Genomic DNA, 18,879 nt, shown 5'->3' on the forward strand with positions numbered 1-18,879 from the left:
CCCTCCCAGGCTCTCAAACCTGGGAGGGAGGGGGAGACTCCGAGTGGCCGCGGCGCGGGCGCCGCTTCTCCCCCTCCCTCCTAGTCTTGAGAGCCTGGGGGGAGGAGGCAGGGCTGGGGATTCGGGGAAGGGGCGGAGTTGAGGCGGGGCCGGGGGTGGGGTAATTAAAGACGGGGGGGGCGGCCAAAATTGTTTTTGCCTTGGGCGGCAAATATCCTAGAGCCGGCCCTGAGTGGACCTCCCTTCTGATCTCACTTACGCTGGTTGAATCATAAGTAACTTAATTCAAGTCAAAGGAGTTACATCAGCATGAAAGTGGTAGATCGTCAGAATCAGACGGTACACAGGGCGTAAGTTAGAACTTGGCACGAAGGCCACTAACTTGAGGTAAAATTCTAGTGAAGACAAGGCAGTTTGTAGTTTTCACCCAAGTTAGCAGGTCAAATGAAGAATATGGGAGAGCCTAGGGTTTTACTTAGAGTTAAAAACACACCTTTTTTCCTAGTGAAGACACTGCCTCCATTTTGTGGTCACAAGTTCACGACAGCCCCAGCTCAGAACTAGAACCCCTGTTTTATGGGACCTCAGTAGGCCAAAGTCCTTCCAATTTTTCCTTAAGGATTGGGGCTCTCTGTGGACCAGAGGTCCTGTCCATTTGCTGGATCAGAAAGAAGGCTATGGATCAGGTTACTATCAAGCTATTTAACCAAAAATCTTTGTTTGCCTGTTGGTCCCTGGAGAATCCAGTTTGAACTAGATTATGTGAACCTCTCCAGGGGGTAGCTTCAAAAGGCGTCCCGAGTAGCTTATAGGACAGGGGTTCTCAACATTTTCTTTCTGAGGCCCCCTAACATGCTATAAAAACTGCATGGCCCACCTGTGCCATGACAACTGTTTTTCTGCACAGAAAAGGTCATTGTTAAAGGGTAGCAAGCAGGGCAATTGTCCAGGGCCCCACGCCACAGGGGGCACCATGAAGCTAAGTTGCTCAGGCTTCAGCTTCAGCCCCGGGTGATGGGGCTTTCTGCCCTGGGCCCTAGTGAGTCTAATGCCGGCCATGCTTGGCAAACCCCCTGAAACCTGCCCGCGGCCCGCCAGGGGGCCCCGGACCCGTGGTTGAGAACCACTGTCCTAGGAAACCAGATTCATATGTATTGGCCCAAACAATTCTTTGAAGATCATAATTCTTCCCAAATATTACATTAATCATGTCTTCTTCCTAAAAAAGTTCCATACAGTCCCACAATAATACATAAACCTTTACATTTTAATACAATGAACTCCTAAACTACTTAAGCCTAATACAGTAGGGTTTAACTTAGTTCAGTAAGGTTTATCCAGTATTTTGTCATGTCTGTCATACTATGTTCCCCTAGAACTTTATACTTAATTTCTTATGTCTTTAATTTGAGGAATGTAAAAGGTGCTGCCCTAGTTTAGAACCATGACAGTAATCAATTTAGCAAATGTTTTGGAATAAAGCCTTCTCTTTTAGAATAACACTTATAAAATAATGTAGCAGTATGAATATATAATTTTAAGGTTAAGGGAAAAAATTGAAACTTTAAATTTTACAATGTTTTTAATTTAGAAATACAACTGAAAAATGAAGCGTGTGCATTCAGTGACGAAGCTGTGCAGCACCTCGAAGATGCTACTGAAGCTATTAAGACACTGGTAACATAACCTGAAAGTATAAAGTATTTAAAGTCACTTGTACATGAGAAAGATGTACAGTGTGAAATGAGTGACATTAATATTTTACTGTTGTATCATAAGCAACTTTCTGCTCTGAAGGTCAGATTCTCCCGTCAGAGAAGGGAAGACAACTCCAGCTGAAGTCAGTGGAAGCTGTGCATGCACTTTGCAATGTGCACAATTTGGCCCTAATAATATAATCCAACTAATCCAACCCTACCAAGATAAATCACACAGCCAGGGAAAATGTGGGATTCTGTTACTTTGGAGCAGGGGCAGATGTAACCTCCCAATTCAATGGGTGTATTGTACCACATCCAGCCCTGCTCCTGCTCCCTCTGCTCCACATGCTCCCCTTCTCATCTTCCCCCAGGATGTAAGGAAGTTGCCATTGCAGCCTGGAGTGGGCAGGAGCGTACTAATGAGGTACCCCTTCCCCAGCGGCAATGGCACAGGCTCCCCCTGGCTTTCCCCACACCACAGCTCCCTGCCAGGCTGGATAAGGAGAACAGCCTGACTTGCCCCCACTGCCCCCCACCTAAATCCTTAGTGCTCTCTGCTTATTCAAGGCTTCCTGTTGGTCCATGGCACTGAGAGGAGCTGCTGTGTGTTCTGGCAGGAGGGCCAGGAAGGCAGAATTGGACCTGGATGCTGGCCATGCTTCCTGCAAGCAGGAGTGCTCCCTGTCCACCCTCTATACCTTCATGCTGGCTCGAGGCTTTCCGCCGGTGCTTGGCACTGAGAGGAGCTGCTGCAGGTTCTGGCAGGAGAAGGGATCTGGGTGCCAGTTGGGAGCCATGAGATGCAGTCATGGAAGTGCATTGTGGGTTTGATGTCTGTGGGTGCAGTTGCACCCATGGACCCTGACTAGAGCTGCCAGTGCTATGGAGGACTTCCCTAGGACTAGGCCCAGTCCACACTTTGTGTAAGTGTATGCACTTGCACTGAAGTCAAGAGCGGAAGGATGCTCTTGTGGTCAATGCAATGGATTGGGACTCCAGATCTGGGTTCCCACTGCTCTCACAGACTTCCTATTTTAGTTTAGAGCAAGTGATTTAGGCCCCAGTCTTGCAATGAGCTTGTGTGGGTGGAACCTCATTGAAATTAATGGGGCTCCACATGAGTGCAAAGTCTGCTTGTGAAGAGCTCTTTGGAGGATAAGGGCCTTATTCTTTCACTTAATCCCATCTGTATGAATGAGAAGAATACCTCTGTGTCTCATAGGGATATTGTGAGGATACATCATTTATGGATTGTTAGCTGCCCAGATGCTACAGTGATGAGCACTATAGAAAAGCCTGTATTAAAAAATAAAGCAAATCAATAATTTTGACCTAGGTGTTTTTCCCTCTGACCCCAATGCACTCTTTCCTGGAGCAACTCTTAGGCCTGGTCTACACTAGGCTTTTATGTCGACTTTAGCGCCGTTATATCGAATTAACCCTGCACCCGTCCACACCAGGAAGCCATTTAGTTCGACATAAAGCTCTCTTTAAATCGATTTCTGTAATCCTCCCCAACGAGAGGATTAGCGCTAAATTCGACATGGCCATATCGAATTAGGCTAGGTGTGGATGGAAATCGACGGTAATAGCTCCGGGAGCTATCCCACAGTGCACCACTCTGTTGACGCTCTGGACAGCAGTCCGAGCTCGGATGCTCTGACCAGCCACACCCCCGGGAAAATTTGAATTCATTTTCATTTTCCTGTCTGGGCAGTTTGAATCTCAGTTCCTCTTTGGACATCGAGGGGAGCTCAGCAGCAGTGGCAACTATGCAGAGCTCTCCAGCAGAGATGGCCGTGCAATCCAATAGAAAGAGGGCCCCAGCATGGACTGATCGGGAAGTCTTGGATCTCATCGCAGTGTGGGGCGATGAGTCCGTGCTTTCAGAGCTGCGCTCCAAAAGAAGGAATGCTAAGATCTACGAGAAGATCTCCAAAGCCATGGCAGAGAGAGGCTACAGCCGGGATGCAACGCAGTGCCGCGTGAAAATCAAGGAGCTGAGACAAGGCTACCAAAAAACAAAAGAGGCTAACGGACGCTCCGGATCCCAGCCCCACACATCCCGTTTCTACGAGGCACTGCATTCCATCCTGGGAGCGGCCGCCACCACTACCCCACCCCTGACCGTGGACTCCGAGGATGGGATCATGTCCGCGGCCGGTTCCTCGTCGGACATGACAGCGGACGGGGAAGATGAAGAAGGAGATGAGGAGGACGAGGCAGTCGACAGCGCTGGCACCGCTGATTTCCCCGACAGCCAGGAGCTCTTCATCACCCTTACCGAGATCCCGTACCAACCGTCCCCATCCCTTACCCCGGACACAGAATCAGGGGAAGGATCAAGCAGTAAGTGCTGTAAACATGTAAACATTTATTTAAAACAGAACGGTAATATTTATACTATTAACAATGTACATTTATAAAAGTTCTGTAAACTAGTAAAAAAATAATCAGGTACAAAACAGGAATATTTACAAAGGTAACAAATGGGTTTTCATGATTTCTCTGTCTCGGGCTCTTCTCAATTTAGTCCCAAGTGTTTTAAAAAATTTTCACAATGTCCGTTACTCCATGATTCCCAGGCCCAAGACGCTCCACTCCATAGTCCCAGTGCACCTACGCGAAAATCCGGTCAATGTGGCCGGGGATCGACGAGAAATCCTCGTAGGAGAACTCCTCGTAGGTCTCGTGGAGGTAGAGCTCAAGCCTGTTGATCAGGTTCCGGGGTAGGGCGATCTTAGTGGGCCCTCCGTGGTAGCAGACATGCCCCCTCCACGCCACAATCAAGTACTCCGGGATCATGGCCCGACATAGCATGGCGGCATACGGCCCCGGTTTCTGCATGCTTTCCCGCAGCATGCGTTCTCTCTGGGTGTCCGGGATCCTCAGGAGGGTGATGTCGCTCATGACGCCCTGCTTTGAATTAGGGAGGGGAATGTTAGTATTGGGACTGCTTTACAGCCACGCGGTGGAGGGAGAGGGGCAGCATACAGGGATCTTTCCCTGGGACAGCCGCGAGGGGGTGGGACAGGGGCAGAGTTGATGCTGTCCTGATTGCTGGCAGCAGAGACTGGCATTGCTTTCAATGTGAAAGGAGGCCAGTGCTACTGCTGGAGTTTTAAGCAGCCACAAGTCTGCGGCTTACCATTATTGCCCGCTCCAGAAGTTCAGGTCTCCAGCCACAGTTCTCTGAACAGTCCAAGACCTCCGCAAGTCCACAGGCACTGAAGGCGACGGCCGAAAATTCGACCTTGTCCTGAGTGCGCATGTGAGAGGTGCAGTGCATGGTCTTGTTCACAGAGAAAGACTAGGTTCTTTGTATACAATTTCATTTATCTGTCTCAGGAATTCACTCCCTTTTCACAATTCACACAGACACATCTGCGACTGTCTCCCAACCCAGCCTCTCAGCACACTCCCAGAGGCTAGCGCAGATTAGGCGGAGGAAGAAGAAGACGCGTGAAGACATGTTCTCAGAACTAATGGACTGCTCCCGAGCCCAGGCAGCCCAGCAGACACAGTGGAGGGAGAACTTGTCACAAATGCACCGAGCAGTCATGGAACGGGAGGAGAGGTGGCGTCAGGAGGACCAACAGGCTACTGAAAAGCTGCTTGGACTAATGAGGGAGCAAACGGACACGCTCCGGCGCCTTGTGGATGTTCTGCAAGACCGGAGGCAGGAGGACAGAGCCCCGCTGCAGTCTATCTGTAACCGCCCTCACCCGCCACCAAGTCCCACACCACCCTCACCCAAACTCCAAAGAAAGAGGGGCAGCAAGGGCCGTTAAAACTTTCAGTCAACCCCTGCAGACTGCTCTAGCACTAGAAGGCTGACATTCCCCAAAATTTCATAAGTCCTTTCCCACCCACCTCACAGAAGCCCCCGTCCAAGTTTCACACCCCACGTTTCATGTCTGGTTCGCAATAAAATGTTTGTTTCTCTCCATTACTGTTTCAGTCAGGTTCTTTTGAGGGAGAGTCTGTCTGGAGGGGGGGAAGGGGCTTGGTAATTGGGCAGGACAGTGACCTTTAGCAGGGTACAGAGGCGGTGTCAGGTCCAGCATCAGGACACATACACAGTGCAGTCACTGGTTACCCTGGTCAGTCTGGGAGGTGTTTTTCATGTTCTCCATTGAAATAACCAGTCCACCAGTGCGGAGCCTGTCATTCCGGGAGTTTAGAAGCATCATTTGCATCAGAACACTGAACCCGCCCCCCGCCACAGTCTGCGTCCCCGGTTTAAAATATTCCCGCGAAAACAGCAATACAGACAACGCTGTTCATTAACAAAATCGAAATGATTTTATTTTTTGGGAAGGGGAAGGGGGTGAAGGGGGTATGTAACTGGAGAGGATAGTCAAAATGAACTGGGTAAAGAAACGGGGGCAGGTTCAGCTTCTCTGTCCACAAACTGAAAAGTCACTGGTTGCCCTGCTCACTCAGGAACCTAGCTTTCAAAGCCTCCCGGATGCACAGGGCGTCCCGCTGGGATCTTCTAATGGCCCGGCTGTCTGGCTGGACGTAATCAGCAGCCAGGCTATTTGCCTCTAGCTCCCACCCCGCCATAAAGGTCTCCCCCTTGCTCTCACATAGATTGTGGAGCACACAGCAAGCTGCAATAACGATGGGGATATTGGTTTCACTGAGATCACAGCGAGTGAGTAAGCTTCTCCATCTCCCTTTGAGACGGCCAAAAGCACACTCCACCACCATTCTGCACTTGCTGAGACGGTAGTTGAACAGTTCTTTTTCTGTGTCCAGGGCGCCAGTATAGGGCTTCATGAGCCAGGGCATTAGCGGGTAGGCTGGGTCCCCGAGGATGACTGTAGGCGTCTCCACATCCCCAAGAGTTATTTTGTGGTCTGGGAAGTAAATACCTTCCTGCAGCCGTCTAAACAGACCAGAGTTCCTGAACACACGAGCGTCATGAACCTTGCCCGGCCATCCGACGTAGATGTTTGTAAACCGTCCCCGATGGTCCACCAGTGCTTGCAGCACCATTGAAAAGTAGCCCTTTCTATTGATGTACTGGCTGGCCTGGTGGTCCGGTCCCAGGATAGGGATGTGAGTCCCATCTATAGCCCCACCGCAGTTTGGGAATCCCATCGCGGCAAAGCCATCTATGATGACCTGCGCGTTTCCCAGGGTCACTACCTTTGGGAGCAGTACCTTCACGATTGCCTTGGCTACTTGCATGACAACAACCCCCACGGTAGATTTGCCCACACCAAAGTGGTTCGCGACTGACCGGTAGCTGTCCGGCGTTGCAAGCTTCCAGAGGGCTATGGCCACTCGCTTCTGGACAGTGAGGGCTGCTCGCATGCGGGTGTCCTTGCGCTTCAGGGCAGGGGACAGCAACTCACAAAGTTCGAGGAAAGTCCCCTTCCGCATGCGAAAGTTTCGCAGCCACTGGGATTCATCCCAGACCTGAAGCACTATACGGTCCCACCAGTCCGTGCTTGTTTCCCGGGCCCAGAATCGCCGTTCAACAAAATCCACATGCCCCATTGCCAACGTCATGTCCTGGGCGCTGGGGCTCGTGGTTTCTGACAGCTCTGTGCCACTCTCCGACTTCAGGCTCTCACGGCGGTGCCGTAGCCTCCTCGCCCGATTTCTCTGCATCTGCCTCAGGGAAAGGTGTATGATAAGCTGCGAGGTGTTGAGAACGGCCACAAGTGCAGCGATGGTCGCAGCGTGATCCATGATCGCAGTGCTGTGGCATCCGCGCTGTCACTGACCAGAAAAGTGCGCGAACTGATTTCCCGCCGGCGCTTTCATGGAGGGAGGGAGGGCGTTAGTGACGGACGGATGACGACAAATTTTTTTTACCCAGAAGGCATTGGCGGCTCGACCCAGAATTCCGATGGGCAGCGGGGACTGCGGGAACTGTGGGATAGCTGCCCACAGTGCACCGCTTCCAATATCGACGCTCGCCCCCTTAGTGTGGACTCACAAAGTCGAATTACTGTCCTTAGTGTGTCCTTAGTGTGGACACACACGTTCGACTTTGCAATATCGATTCCACATATTCGATTTAAGTAAAATCGAATTACCCTCGTAGTGTAGACATACCCTTAGTGTCCTTCACTACAGAGAGACGAGAACTCCCATGTGCATGGTTAGGGTGTCATCTGTGATATTTCTTAACTGGGAATGGCTGTTCATAGATGAACGGCATCTGTCATAAGGCCATGGTAGACATTAAAGCCAAAGTGGTTTCAAATAAAACAGTTTAAAAAAATCTCTTTAAGTTATCCGCTGATAAATGTAAATCTCTTATAAAACTCTCCTTTTTTCCTTCACTACTACTCTAACTCACCTGTTTCAACCCTCCTCTTCAGTAATTCGTCATTAAGGCTGCAATTCTGTCACGGAGGTTGCAGAAGTCACAGATTCTGTGACTTTCCACGACCTCCATGACTTTCGCAGCTGCAGTGGCTGGTGCGGCTGACCCCAGGGCTGCTCGGGTGCCCTGCGGCCAGCCGCACTGGCCGTTGCTCAGGTGGCCTTGGGCAGCTGGCCCTGGGGAGTACCCGAGCAGCGGTCCCGGGGGCAGCCCCGGAGAGCGCCCTGGCACTGGGACCTCGGAGTAGCGGGTGGCTGAGGGCAGTCAGCCCCCTTGGCCAGTGCAGGGGCTAGCCATTGGTCCCTGGGACCCCCTAGAGCAGCAGTGTCCTGGGGGCTACCCAGAGCAGCAGCACCCCCAGGCCCTAGGAGCTGCTAAGTTTTAGTCAGGGGTATTTATATAGTAAAAGTCATGAACAGGTCATGGGCCATGAATTTTTGTTTATTGCCCGTGATCTGTCCATGACTTTTACTAAAAATACCTATGACTAAATCTTAGCCTTATTCATCTTATTAATCAACTTATTCATGAGTTATTTTTATGTCACTAACTCAGTTCAGCAAAAGTGTTTTCTTTTTCACTTTTACTGCAAATTGAGGATATAATTCCTCTCCAGTGAAACCTTCATATTCTCATTGTGTTTCTTGTATACTATTGCCACCTCTTCAGTCTTTCTACACTTAAGGAAAGCAGTGTGTACTGGGTGTAAGTGTAGGCGTGTAGAATTGAGTATTTGAGGAATCGGCTTGGGCTACCTCTTTTTTTTTTTTCCATCTTGCTTAGGCTGGTGAAGATAACTGATAGCAGGGGTGAAAGTAAGTTAAAGAACTTACCAGAACGCTGGAGCCCTGGCAGCCCCAGGGCCTTTAAATCACCCCCGGAGCTACCAGTTGCAGAGGCGGCTGGGAGCCATGGGACTTGGGAGATTTAAAGGGCCTGGGGCTCTGGCCACCGCTACCGCAGCGCAGCTCCGGGCCCTTTAAATCTCTGATGGAGCCCTGCCGCCACTACCCCAGGGTTCTGGCAGCCGGGCTCGGGCAGCGATTTAAAGGGCCCAGGGCCCTGGCAGCGGGGAGCCCCTGGCCCTTTAAATTGCCACCTGAGCCCAGGGTAGCGGCGGAAGGGCTCTGGCGGTGATCGCCGCCCCGGGCCCTTTAAATCACCGCCAGAGCTCTGCTGCCACCACCCCGGGGCTCGGGCAGCGGGGCTCGGGAGGCGATTTAAAGGGCCCTGGGCTCCGGCCACTGCAGGGAGCCCCGGGCCCTTTAAATCGCCAGCCTGGGGAAGCTGATCTGGTCTGGCATGGCGTACTGGCTCTTGCCGTACCGGCTTACTTTCACCTCTGGCTGTTAGCAAAACTGAAGGGAAGACACAAAAATGCAGGTCAGGCATTAGGCATAGGTCTAGGTCACTACTTATTTATGGACCAGCCATTCTTCTCCACCCTAACCCTAACCCTAACCCTAACCAGCACAGCACTGACCCAACTCCCCCACCCACTGTACAGTTTCAGGGGCTCTGCCCCTTTAAGAGCTCCTCTCAGTCTCAGCAGTGACTCTAGCCTAGTTTTGATGGGTGCCTATTTAATGGTGCCTCCAACACACACACCCTAGTGGTCCACAGCCAGGAGCTGACACGCCAGTATGCCAGCCCAGGATTTGAGGGTTTTTTTCTGACATTTCATTATCCCCCCAAAATAGAAGCTGAGAGACAGGATCTGCCCCAGCAATGTGGTTCTGGCGCAGCTGCTCCCCCAACACAGCTTTTGGAGTGGGGAGAGGGTCTGGCCCTTTAAGGACTGCCCCACATGAGAAGCCTGGAGCTGCCACACCAACATGGCTCTGGCCAGCCCTCCATGGGACGAGGTTTTTTGGAGGGTAACTGGAGGGTGGGAGTGCCTAGGCTAGGGTAGCCATGTATAAAGGGGGAGAATGTAGAGTTTAGAAGCCCCAAAGCACTTTTTCATATATTGTTCTGTTAAGTGATTGAGGTTGAATCTAACCTTTGCGTGATCACCTATTTGTTAATTGTCAGGAAAAATTAAGAAGACGCACCCTTGAACTTCTAGAAGAGGAGACCATAAAAAATAGTAATCTCCGTTTAAAACTCCAGACTCTTCCAGAAGTAGTTACCAAGGAGTTGGAAGGTAGTGTCAAGTTAACCAACTCTGAGAATATAAGTGGGGAGACAAAATGTATCCCTAAAGTAAGAGAATCACAGCTGGGGGCGACCTATAGTTGACAGTTCCTATAGTAATGCATTAAAGATTACAGAAAATAAGCCACATTCAGATTGTTGTTATACATGTTTTTTGTGGGTGTTTTTTTGCAACAACTGCACACGTTATTTTTCTAGCTCTTGTTGGTGCAGCCCATGAATCCAGTACTGCTAAGATAACTCAATTACAGACTGCACTGAAAAACATCACGTATGAAATCGAATCACTGAATCAGAAGCAAATCCTTTGTGAAACCCAGAATGCTGCTATGTGGTATGTATATATTTGCCTCAAGCTTCGGTAAATCATATTGATAGAGGATTAAGGAGAAATGAAGTGGAATCAGAGCCTGGTGAACAGTGCTTGTCCCTCGTTTCTGCAGTGAGCTGCAAATCTTCCTAGGCAGCTCTTTGCTGCAGTAACAGCCTTGCTTTTGAAGATCTTTTGTGTCACTGCCTGATGCCAACTGCCCCCTGCTGTAATGATAGACTGGCTTATAGGAAAGTGACTGCAGATCTGACTGTGAAGACAGTGGCAGGGGGAGAGCCTTCTGCCTGCAACAATGAATGTCAGAGGACAATCAGAAGTAGAGAGAGTTTTAAATTTGCAGCCCCCAGATCGCCGCCTGTGGGCGAGAGCTCTGAGTTAGGTGTTTATGCTGAGAGCCCCCTAATGCTTTGGGGGGGAAATGCCAGGCATAGCTGTGTCAGCATAACCTTCTAGTATAAACACAACATACACTGACAGGAGGAGGAGTTCTGCCAGTATGGGAACACTACTTCTCCAAACAACATTAGTGATGCCAACAGACGCCATTGTCTGTCAGCACAGCTGCGTCTACACTGGGGATTTTGTCAGCATAGTATCCTGCCTAGAGAGTGTGGATTTTTCACATCCCTGAGTGACATAACTATATTGGTATAAACTTTAATTGTAGACCAGGCCAAAATCTCTGCAAACACCCCCTCATGAATCTTCCTCTTCCACATTGTCCCACTGGGATATTGGGACATTTGCTTTGTCCATGCCAGATTTCATGTTCCTGTCACTTTCTGCCAAGGAGCTAGAGTTGTTCAAAAAGAGATCATAGCGTAGTTTCTTACAGCAGGAAAACGGATATATTTTTCATTCCTTCTATGTTGGAAAACAGTTCATCTATTTTTTATTAAACTTTCAGAAAATATTCACACCTGAAGTAAAACTTTGAGAATGTTATAAGCAACTGAAAATGAACCTTTAAAATGGACAGGCTTAGATAGTCTTAATTACAGGCAATTCTATATGCACTACCTTACTTGTATTTTATTTCTATTTTTATATATATACCTGCCATATATATATATAGTGCTAGACTTGTCGGAGTCATTAATGTGTGCTTTACTTTATTGAAAGGTAGAAAATAAAGGTTCAGGTCTCGAGCTACACTGCAGTGTTTTTACTGACTTCAGCAGGCTTTGGACCAGGACTTGAATCCTTATGGCAGGTATGCAGTATAATCTGTCTCTGATTTATTTTTGCCAGTAAGGAGCAAGAGTGGCTGTGGGTCCAGCATGAAGAAGCTGTAGACTTACTGAACCAGCAGATGGCACAGAAGGCTAACACAAATATACTTTTAAATGAGTTTTGCAACAAAAAAAGGGATGCAGAACAAGAAATAATCAACCTACTGAATGCTGTCAAAGAAGTGAAAGATGTTCTAGCTAAAGAAATAAAAATATTTAATGATGAAATCGAAATGTGGGCTAGAAAGGTAAATATCAGGTGCTGTACTCCACAGTGATAAATGTATACATGTTAATATAGCTGCAAAGCTGAAATGGTTTTAGGAATTATACTGAAATGTTGATGTTTATTCAGTGCCTAGCACAATGGGGTCCTGGTCGATGAGTAGGGCTCCCGAGTACTATGATCATACAAATAATAAATCATAATAATATTTATGCTAAACATTTTACAGTTTGTTCTCATGGAGTCAAATTATGCCTTCATACCAATACAAAAGGAAAGTGACTTCCAAACAAACTCTTTATATTGGAGTGGGGACAGGGGGTCCAACACACACACACACACACACACACTATGGAATTTAAGAGAATATAAGAACTTTTATAGAGAGAGAGAGTGTGTGTGTGTATATATATTTTTCTTATATTCTCTTAAATTGCCTATTGAATTCTGACTTCTTCTGTTTAATTACTTTAATATGAGAAGAGAGAGAGAAGAAAAATATCTTTATTTTGCTTTTATATTTTGTCTTTCTTATTTGATTTCTATTTTGAAAAATGCCATAAAATATATCTTAAGGGGCTCTCAAACTGGGGGTCGAGACCCCTCAGGGGGTCGCAAAGTTATTGCATGGGGGGTCGCGAGCTGCCAGCCTCCACCCCAAACCCCGCTTCACCTGCAGCATTTATAATGGTGTTAAATATATAAAAACGTGTTTTTAATTTATAAGGGGGGGCCCCTTTGGAGGCTTGCTATGTGAAAGGGGTCACCAGTACAAACGTTTGAGAACCACTGTAAAAGGATATTACATTCTTTTAGTTTGACAAAAATATTTTTCTGTAGAACAAATTATAGCCCCAGTACTGCCAGGACCTAATCACGTGCCTAATTTTATGCACCGTGAGTAGTCCCGTGTAAGTTAGTGGGACTGTTCATAGCATATAAAACATGTGCATAAGTCTTTGCTGGGTCAGAGCCTAAATTAATACTCTATTCTAATGAATTATTAATAGGATTTTCCTGTAGGGTTTGTGCACAGAAATTATAGACAGTGTCCCTGTAGAAAGTTCTTTTCTTCTAGTATAATTTTCCCATTAGTATAACACTTTTTATTGAAAGGCTCCAGAGACTGCCCTATTTACAAATATAGAGACTTTCTTCTTTAGTTAAGCAATACATAATAGCTTGTAAAAATGGTTATATTTTTAAATGTAGAACGCAGAGATGAAAACAAAACTTGATCTTCAGAAGGAAAAAAATTCAGGAAAAAAGGATGAATTAGAAAAATTGTCCATAAAGCTATCGGCTGTGCAGTCTGAGATAGCTCAAAATACAGCGGTAAGGAGAAAATAACTAGCTTCTCGCAATAGAGTTCTTATTTCAATGCAAATTCTTACTGTAAAGAGCATCAACTTTTAATTTAATAGCTGGACAAATTGGAGGGAGTTGAGAGAAGAGGGCTGGAGGGAGCAGCTTCTATGAAGAAAGAATAAAAGAGCTAAGGACTTGTCTACATGAGGAAATTAACCAGCATTATTAACCAGTAATTATTCCATAATAAAGTCACTTTTGTTCTGGAATAGTGTCCGCGTGGGGAAATTATACCAGTATTGCTATAGCAGAATAATTGTTCTGCTATAGCTATGGCAGTCAGTTTTCCCATGCAGACATGCACTTTATATACATGCAACAGCTCAGCTAGATGATGACACAGGCCCCATTCCTGTAACTGGCTCCAGATGATTGCCCAAGCAGAGCCACTTGCAGAATCAAGGCTAACGAGGAGAAATGACAAATTGCAAATACTTGATGGCTAAAAATACCAAACAGAAAAAGGGGTTATTTAGTGTGGTCCAAGGTGGCATAACTAGGAACAATGGGAATTATAGAAAGGAGAACACTTAATCTGTGAATCAGGAAAGATATCTTGGCAATGAGATGTATTAGAATATGGAATAATCAACCAAAGGAAGTGATGGAAGCCCAATTGCACAGGACTCTCAAAAGTAAATTGGACAAAATAACACCGCTCCCATTGATGCATGAATAAATACAATATAGGGCATCTCAAGAGCTGGGAAGTCAGAACTAATAGGATGAAAAGGGTAATTGGGATTTCTTTGCCTTCCACGCAATACTGGTTACCATTTTTACCCCATATAGTCCAAAAACAGTTTTCCCTTGTTTTTTCACAGGAATAATTTCTCTTAAAAATGTAGGGAGAGATCAGTATCTTCATCTGTCCTCTTACTCTATGTCTTCACTGCAGAAGTAACTTGAGTTATCTACGTTTTAGTTAATTCCTCTTGAGTTAGGCCTGTCTACACTTAAAATTTAGGTCAATGTAGGTACAGTGCTCAAGGATGTGAAAAATCCACGGAAGTAGCTGTGCCAACCTATCTCACAGTGTAGATGCAGCTAGGAATGTTTCCAGCAACTCAGGCCTGGTCTGTACTATGCAGTTAGTCAACTTAAACTGCTTTGCATCAACCTAGCTGTGGAAGTCTCTTCACTTCAATTGGGCTCCTGCTGATGTTAGTGCCGCTGTATGCTGATTTAGTAACACCCCCCACCCCCAGCAGTATAGAGTCACGGTCAATGTAGTTAGACCAGCACAGTGTCGGTGTAGACACTGGGTTGCTTACGTCGACTGTCACTTGCTTTGAGGAACCGTCCCATAATGCCCCACACTGATAGTGCAATCGATATAAGTGCTTCTGGTGAGGACCGCGCACTGTCGACCCATGGAACCAAGAGTGCGTGCACACAAGCGATTTAATAACTGCAGTGGCTGTATGCCGACGTAAATTAGGTCGACATAATTTTGTAGTGCAGACATGGCCTTAGTTACCGTCGCCTGGGGAAGTGATGTTTCTACAATGACGGAAAAACTCCTTCCGTTGCTGTAGTCTGCGAGTACACTATGGAGTTGTGCTGGCCCAGCTGTGGTGCCACAACTATGCCGCTACAGTCCCCGTAGGGTCGACATGGTGAAATAACACATGAGCAGCACAGAGTGATTGGATTAGCTCCTGATGGGTCGGCCCATACCTCCTGATGGGGCAGCCAACTTGAGTTAAAAGCACTACTGCACTTGTTAAGGTTTTTGTATGTGGACAGGAGATGAGTTAGAGCAGTGGTCCCCAACGCGGTGCCCGCGGGCGCCATGATGCCTGCCGGGGCATTTATGTGCACCCGCGTAGTGCCCAGCAGGGGAGAGAAGCTGCGGCCCCGCGCCTGATGGGGACAGAGAACTCAGGCTGTGGGCACGGTGTTCTCTGTCCCCGGCAGGAGCGGGGCCTGCCTAGTGCCCAGCAGGGGAGAGAAGCTGCGGCCCGGCGCCTGCCGGGGACAGAGAACTCCGGGGCTGCAGGGCGCAGTGTTCTCTGTCCTCGCGGCTTCTCTCCGCACTGCCCAGAACTGCCGCAAAAAAAAAAAAAAAAAAAAAAAAAAAAAAAATAGGAGCCTGCCACACTCTTCTGAAAACATGAATGTGCTATTGGCCACAAAAAGGTTGGGGACCACTGCGTTAGGGGCTAACCTCAAATTATAATTCAAATTAATTGCAGTGAAGACAAGTTAGAGGATAGAGTTTGTAGCTCAAAGATCTTTAAATCTCTTGGTTATCACTGTGACTCAATTTATTAACACTGTTAGTGATAAAATAGAGTAATTATAGCAAAGCACTGGCTTGACTAGTACCTTAAATATCATTTTTTTTTATATTGGCTAATGGTTTTGCTTGTGATATTTCAGAATAAATATTAAAAAGTTACACAAAAATCATATGCAAAAATTACATGGTCTTTAAAAAAGAAAAGAAGTAGCAGTAAATTAATTTTGTGAGTACTATTTATGGAAATATTGTGCATCAGTACTAACTAATTTAACTTTTAATAGATTATTTTTAATGAGAAAGTTCAGATAGCACGACTGAAAGAAACAAACGAACAACTAATAATGGAATTAAAACTTAAAATGACGGAAAAGCTGGAACTCTGCGAAAGGAAGTATGTGATTTGATTCTTTGTTCTCTTTGCTAAACTTGTGTCAGCATTTAAAATTTCTGTAATCTTTAAGGAGTTAACAACAGTATTTGTTTGTAACCAGCCAGATTTAATAAATTATTTGAATAATTAAATATATAGAATGGTAAGTAACTTCAAGTCAGTTATTGTATTTATAAATGTAGCTTTGGCATCTAATCCATGCACTGGTTGCACAATCCAGTGCTATTCCTGGGAATCAAACTACCCCTCTTTCTAAAATATTGCAGGTCACCTGTCAATCTTTCTGTTTGTGTGATTGTTTATAAAGACACAGAGTGGCTGACTTAAAATAGCAATATTTTAGGGGCCAATCCAATGCTCATTGAAGTCAGTGGGATTCTTTCCATTGACTTCAGTGGGCACACACACAAAAAAGTAACTCAAATGATATATTGGTGAATTTGAGGTAGTTGCCATGGAATAACTAGTCACATACAGTGTACATAGGGCCAGAATTGTGCCCAGCTGCTCTGTGTGTGTGGGCTGGGGAGGGTACACGTCAACACCAATGCACTATGTTGCCCCTCTGAACAGCTACAATCCCTGTGCTCTGTAGGGCAGGGACTACTCCTGCCATGTGCTCCCAAAGGTGAAAGACACCCCAAAGGGACAGGGAGGAAGCTGAGTCATGGATTACTTTAGATGGCACTACCGAGCTCATCATTAGATTACCCCGACTGAAGGGCTACAGTGAAATGTCCACATGCTCAGTCATTTCTCTGAGCTTTTTAACAATTTTGAAATTAAGTGTTTTTTCAGCTGATGGAAAAATACAACATGGGAATTTTCTTTGCAAATCAGACTTCCAGTTGAAATCCAAGATCTTGCCTCCACCAATGGCCAATACCTGATGCTTTGGAGGAAGGCAAGAACACCTAACCATAGAGAAAATATTAATCCTGGGAGCCCTGTATAAATGATCTTATTGCCTTGAACCTTTAAGTTTGACTACCCTTTTCCTAGCTGGCATAACTACGCGTGTCATTATTAGTAATAAAACTATTCGGTTCTTTTCAAAATCCAGCTGCAGTCCAGTACCGGAACGTGGCCCTGATCTGTCAGCATTTATGTACATGCTTCATTTTACTACCATGAGTGTTGACTTCAGTGGGACTATTCATGGTAATAAATTGAAGCACATGTATACATGTTCACAGGCTCAGGGCCTTTGTGACATGCTGCAGTGAATTTCATTGGCTAGTATGACAAAAGCATTCCCGTTGTATGACTCTTATTTTTTATAGTCCCCAAAGTGTGTGAGGTGCCTTTTTTGCTCTACATTTTCTTGCCATTATCTCTAGCTCCACCTCATATTATATAATGGGCCAGGGCCTTAGTCATTTTAAGTTAAACTGAAGACCTACCGCAATATGTTCCTTCTTTCCCTGTGTTTGGCACAAATCCCAAAACCCAAGCTACGTGGGATTCTCAAGTTTCCACATTTCTTTGTTATGAAGCCACCAGTTTTTCTCCTCTTCCTTTCTTAAATTCTTCCCTCCTTTGTCAGATTTCTTCCTTCTCACATTTTTCCTCTAGCTAGAAGGATGGGCCAGGTGGCTCCTTGCTTGACCATGGGCAATGCTGCATGAGGAGCAAGGAAAGTGAACAGCTGTCATGCTTCCCCTGCCATCTCTAAGACACGCAAGCACACAATGTCCATCAGAAGCAAGATTTATGAATTTGTTTTCAATTTGTATTCCATCCACGAGGCTGGTATCACTGGATATGTCTACACTGCAGTCAAAGGTGTGATTGCAGCTTGGGTAGGCCTCCTAATGCTAATGTTGTGGCTAATTGCAGCTTGGGTAGGCCTTCTTAGCACTAAATTGGTTAAAATTAGCAGTGAAGATGCAGCTGCATGGGCTTCAGTGCAAGATAGCAAGATGAGTAGATACCCAGGGTCTCACGGCAGTCTAGTATAGCTCACACTGAAGTCTGTGCTGCCACATCTTCACTGCTATTTTTAGCAAGCCAGCTAGATCTCAGCTAGTGCAGGTATATCTACACACGCTGCTATCAAATCTCCGGTTGTAGTGTAGACATACCCACTGTCACTGGCTGGCTTTATCTGCGTCACAAGTTGTATATTAGTCAGGTGTGTATATGGGAAGCGCCTACTGCTGAGTAAAAAAATCTCTGTATTTGATAAACATTCAAGGTGCATTCTAAAATACTGTATGTTGTGTTTACACTAAAGGTATGAGAATAAGAACATGTAACATTTAACAGGCCATTGGTCATAGTTCTTTATTCATGTTCACTCCTTAATATGTCTGCATTGGCTTTGTTTCATAGACATAGCCTCGATTCTGATCTACTGCTTTTGCAATCAAAAATTGCCCAAGAAAGGGAGAATCTAAATATTGATATAGCAAAGGTAAGAAGCAGATTTTTTTTTTTACTACTTCGTTGGTTTTTAAAATATATGAATATACAGTAACTCCTCACTTAAAGTCGTCCCAGTTAACGTTGTTTCGTTGTTACGTTGCTGATCAATTAGAAAACGTGCTCGTTTAAAGTTGCACAATACTCCCTTATAACGTTATTTGGCAGTCGCCTGCTTTGTCCACTGCTTGCAGAAAGAGCAGCGCGTTGGAGCTAGCTGGTGGGGGCTTGGAACCAAGGTGGGCCGGCAGCCCCCCTATCAGCTCCCCACTCCCCTAAGTTCCCTGTGCAGCAGCCGCCCAGCAGGCTATCAACTGCCAGGCAGTTCAGCCATAAGTAACTGCAAAATACCTGTGATGTGATCTGTTAATAGGTATAATTTATATAAGCAGCATTATTTTATTTTAAAAGCAGCAAAGAGTCCTGTGGCACCTTATAGACTAACAGACGTAT

General features: G+C 46.2%; 1 protein-coding gene across 1 annotated transcript; it reads left to right on the plus strand.

Annotated features, from left to right (window-relative positions):
- Nucleotides 1–1,591: 1,591 nt before the first annotated feature.
- On the plus strand, nt 1,592–18,418 carry CCDC175 (coiled-coil domain containing 175; the record flags this gene model as incomplete). Its single annotated transcript, XM_026646135.1, has 7 exons — nt 1,592–1,677; nt 10,084–10,195; nt 10,405–10,540; nt 11,789–12,017; nt 13,208–13,330; nt 15,893–16,002; nt 18,337–18,418. Coding segments are annotated over 7 exons (878 nt in total), but the record flags the coding sequence as incomplete, so codon positions are not given.
- Between the last annotated feature and the right edge of the window lie 461 nt (nt 18,419–18,879).

Source organism: Terrapene carolina, unplaced genomic scaffold (genome assembly GCF_002925995.2).
Source record: "Terrapene carolina triunguis isolate 2854851 unplaced genomic scaffold, T_m_triunguis-2.0 Scaffold34110, whole genome shotgun sequence".
Lineage (NCBI taxonomy): Eukaryota > Metazoa > Chordata > Testudines > Emydidae > Terrapene > Terrapene triunguis.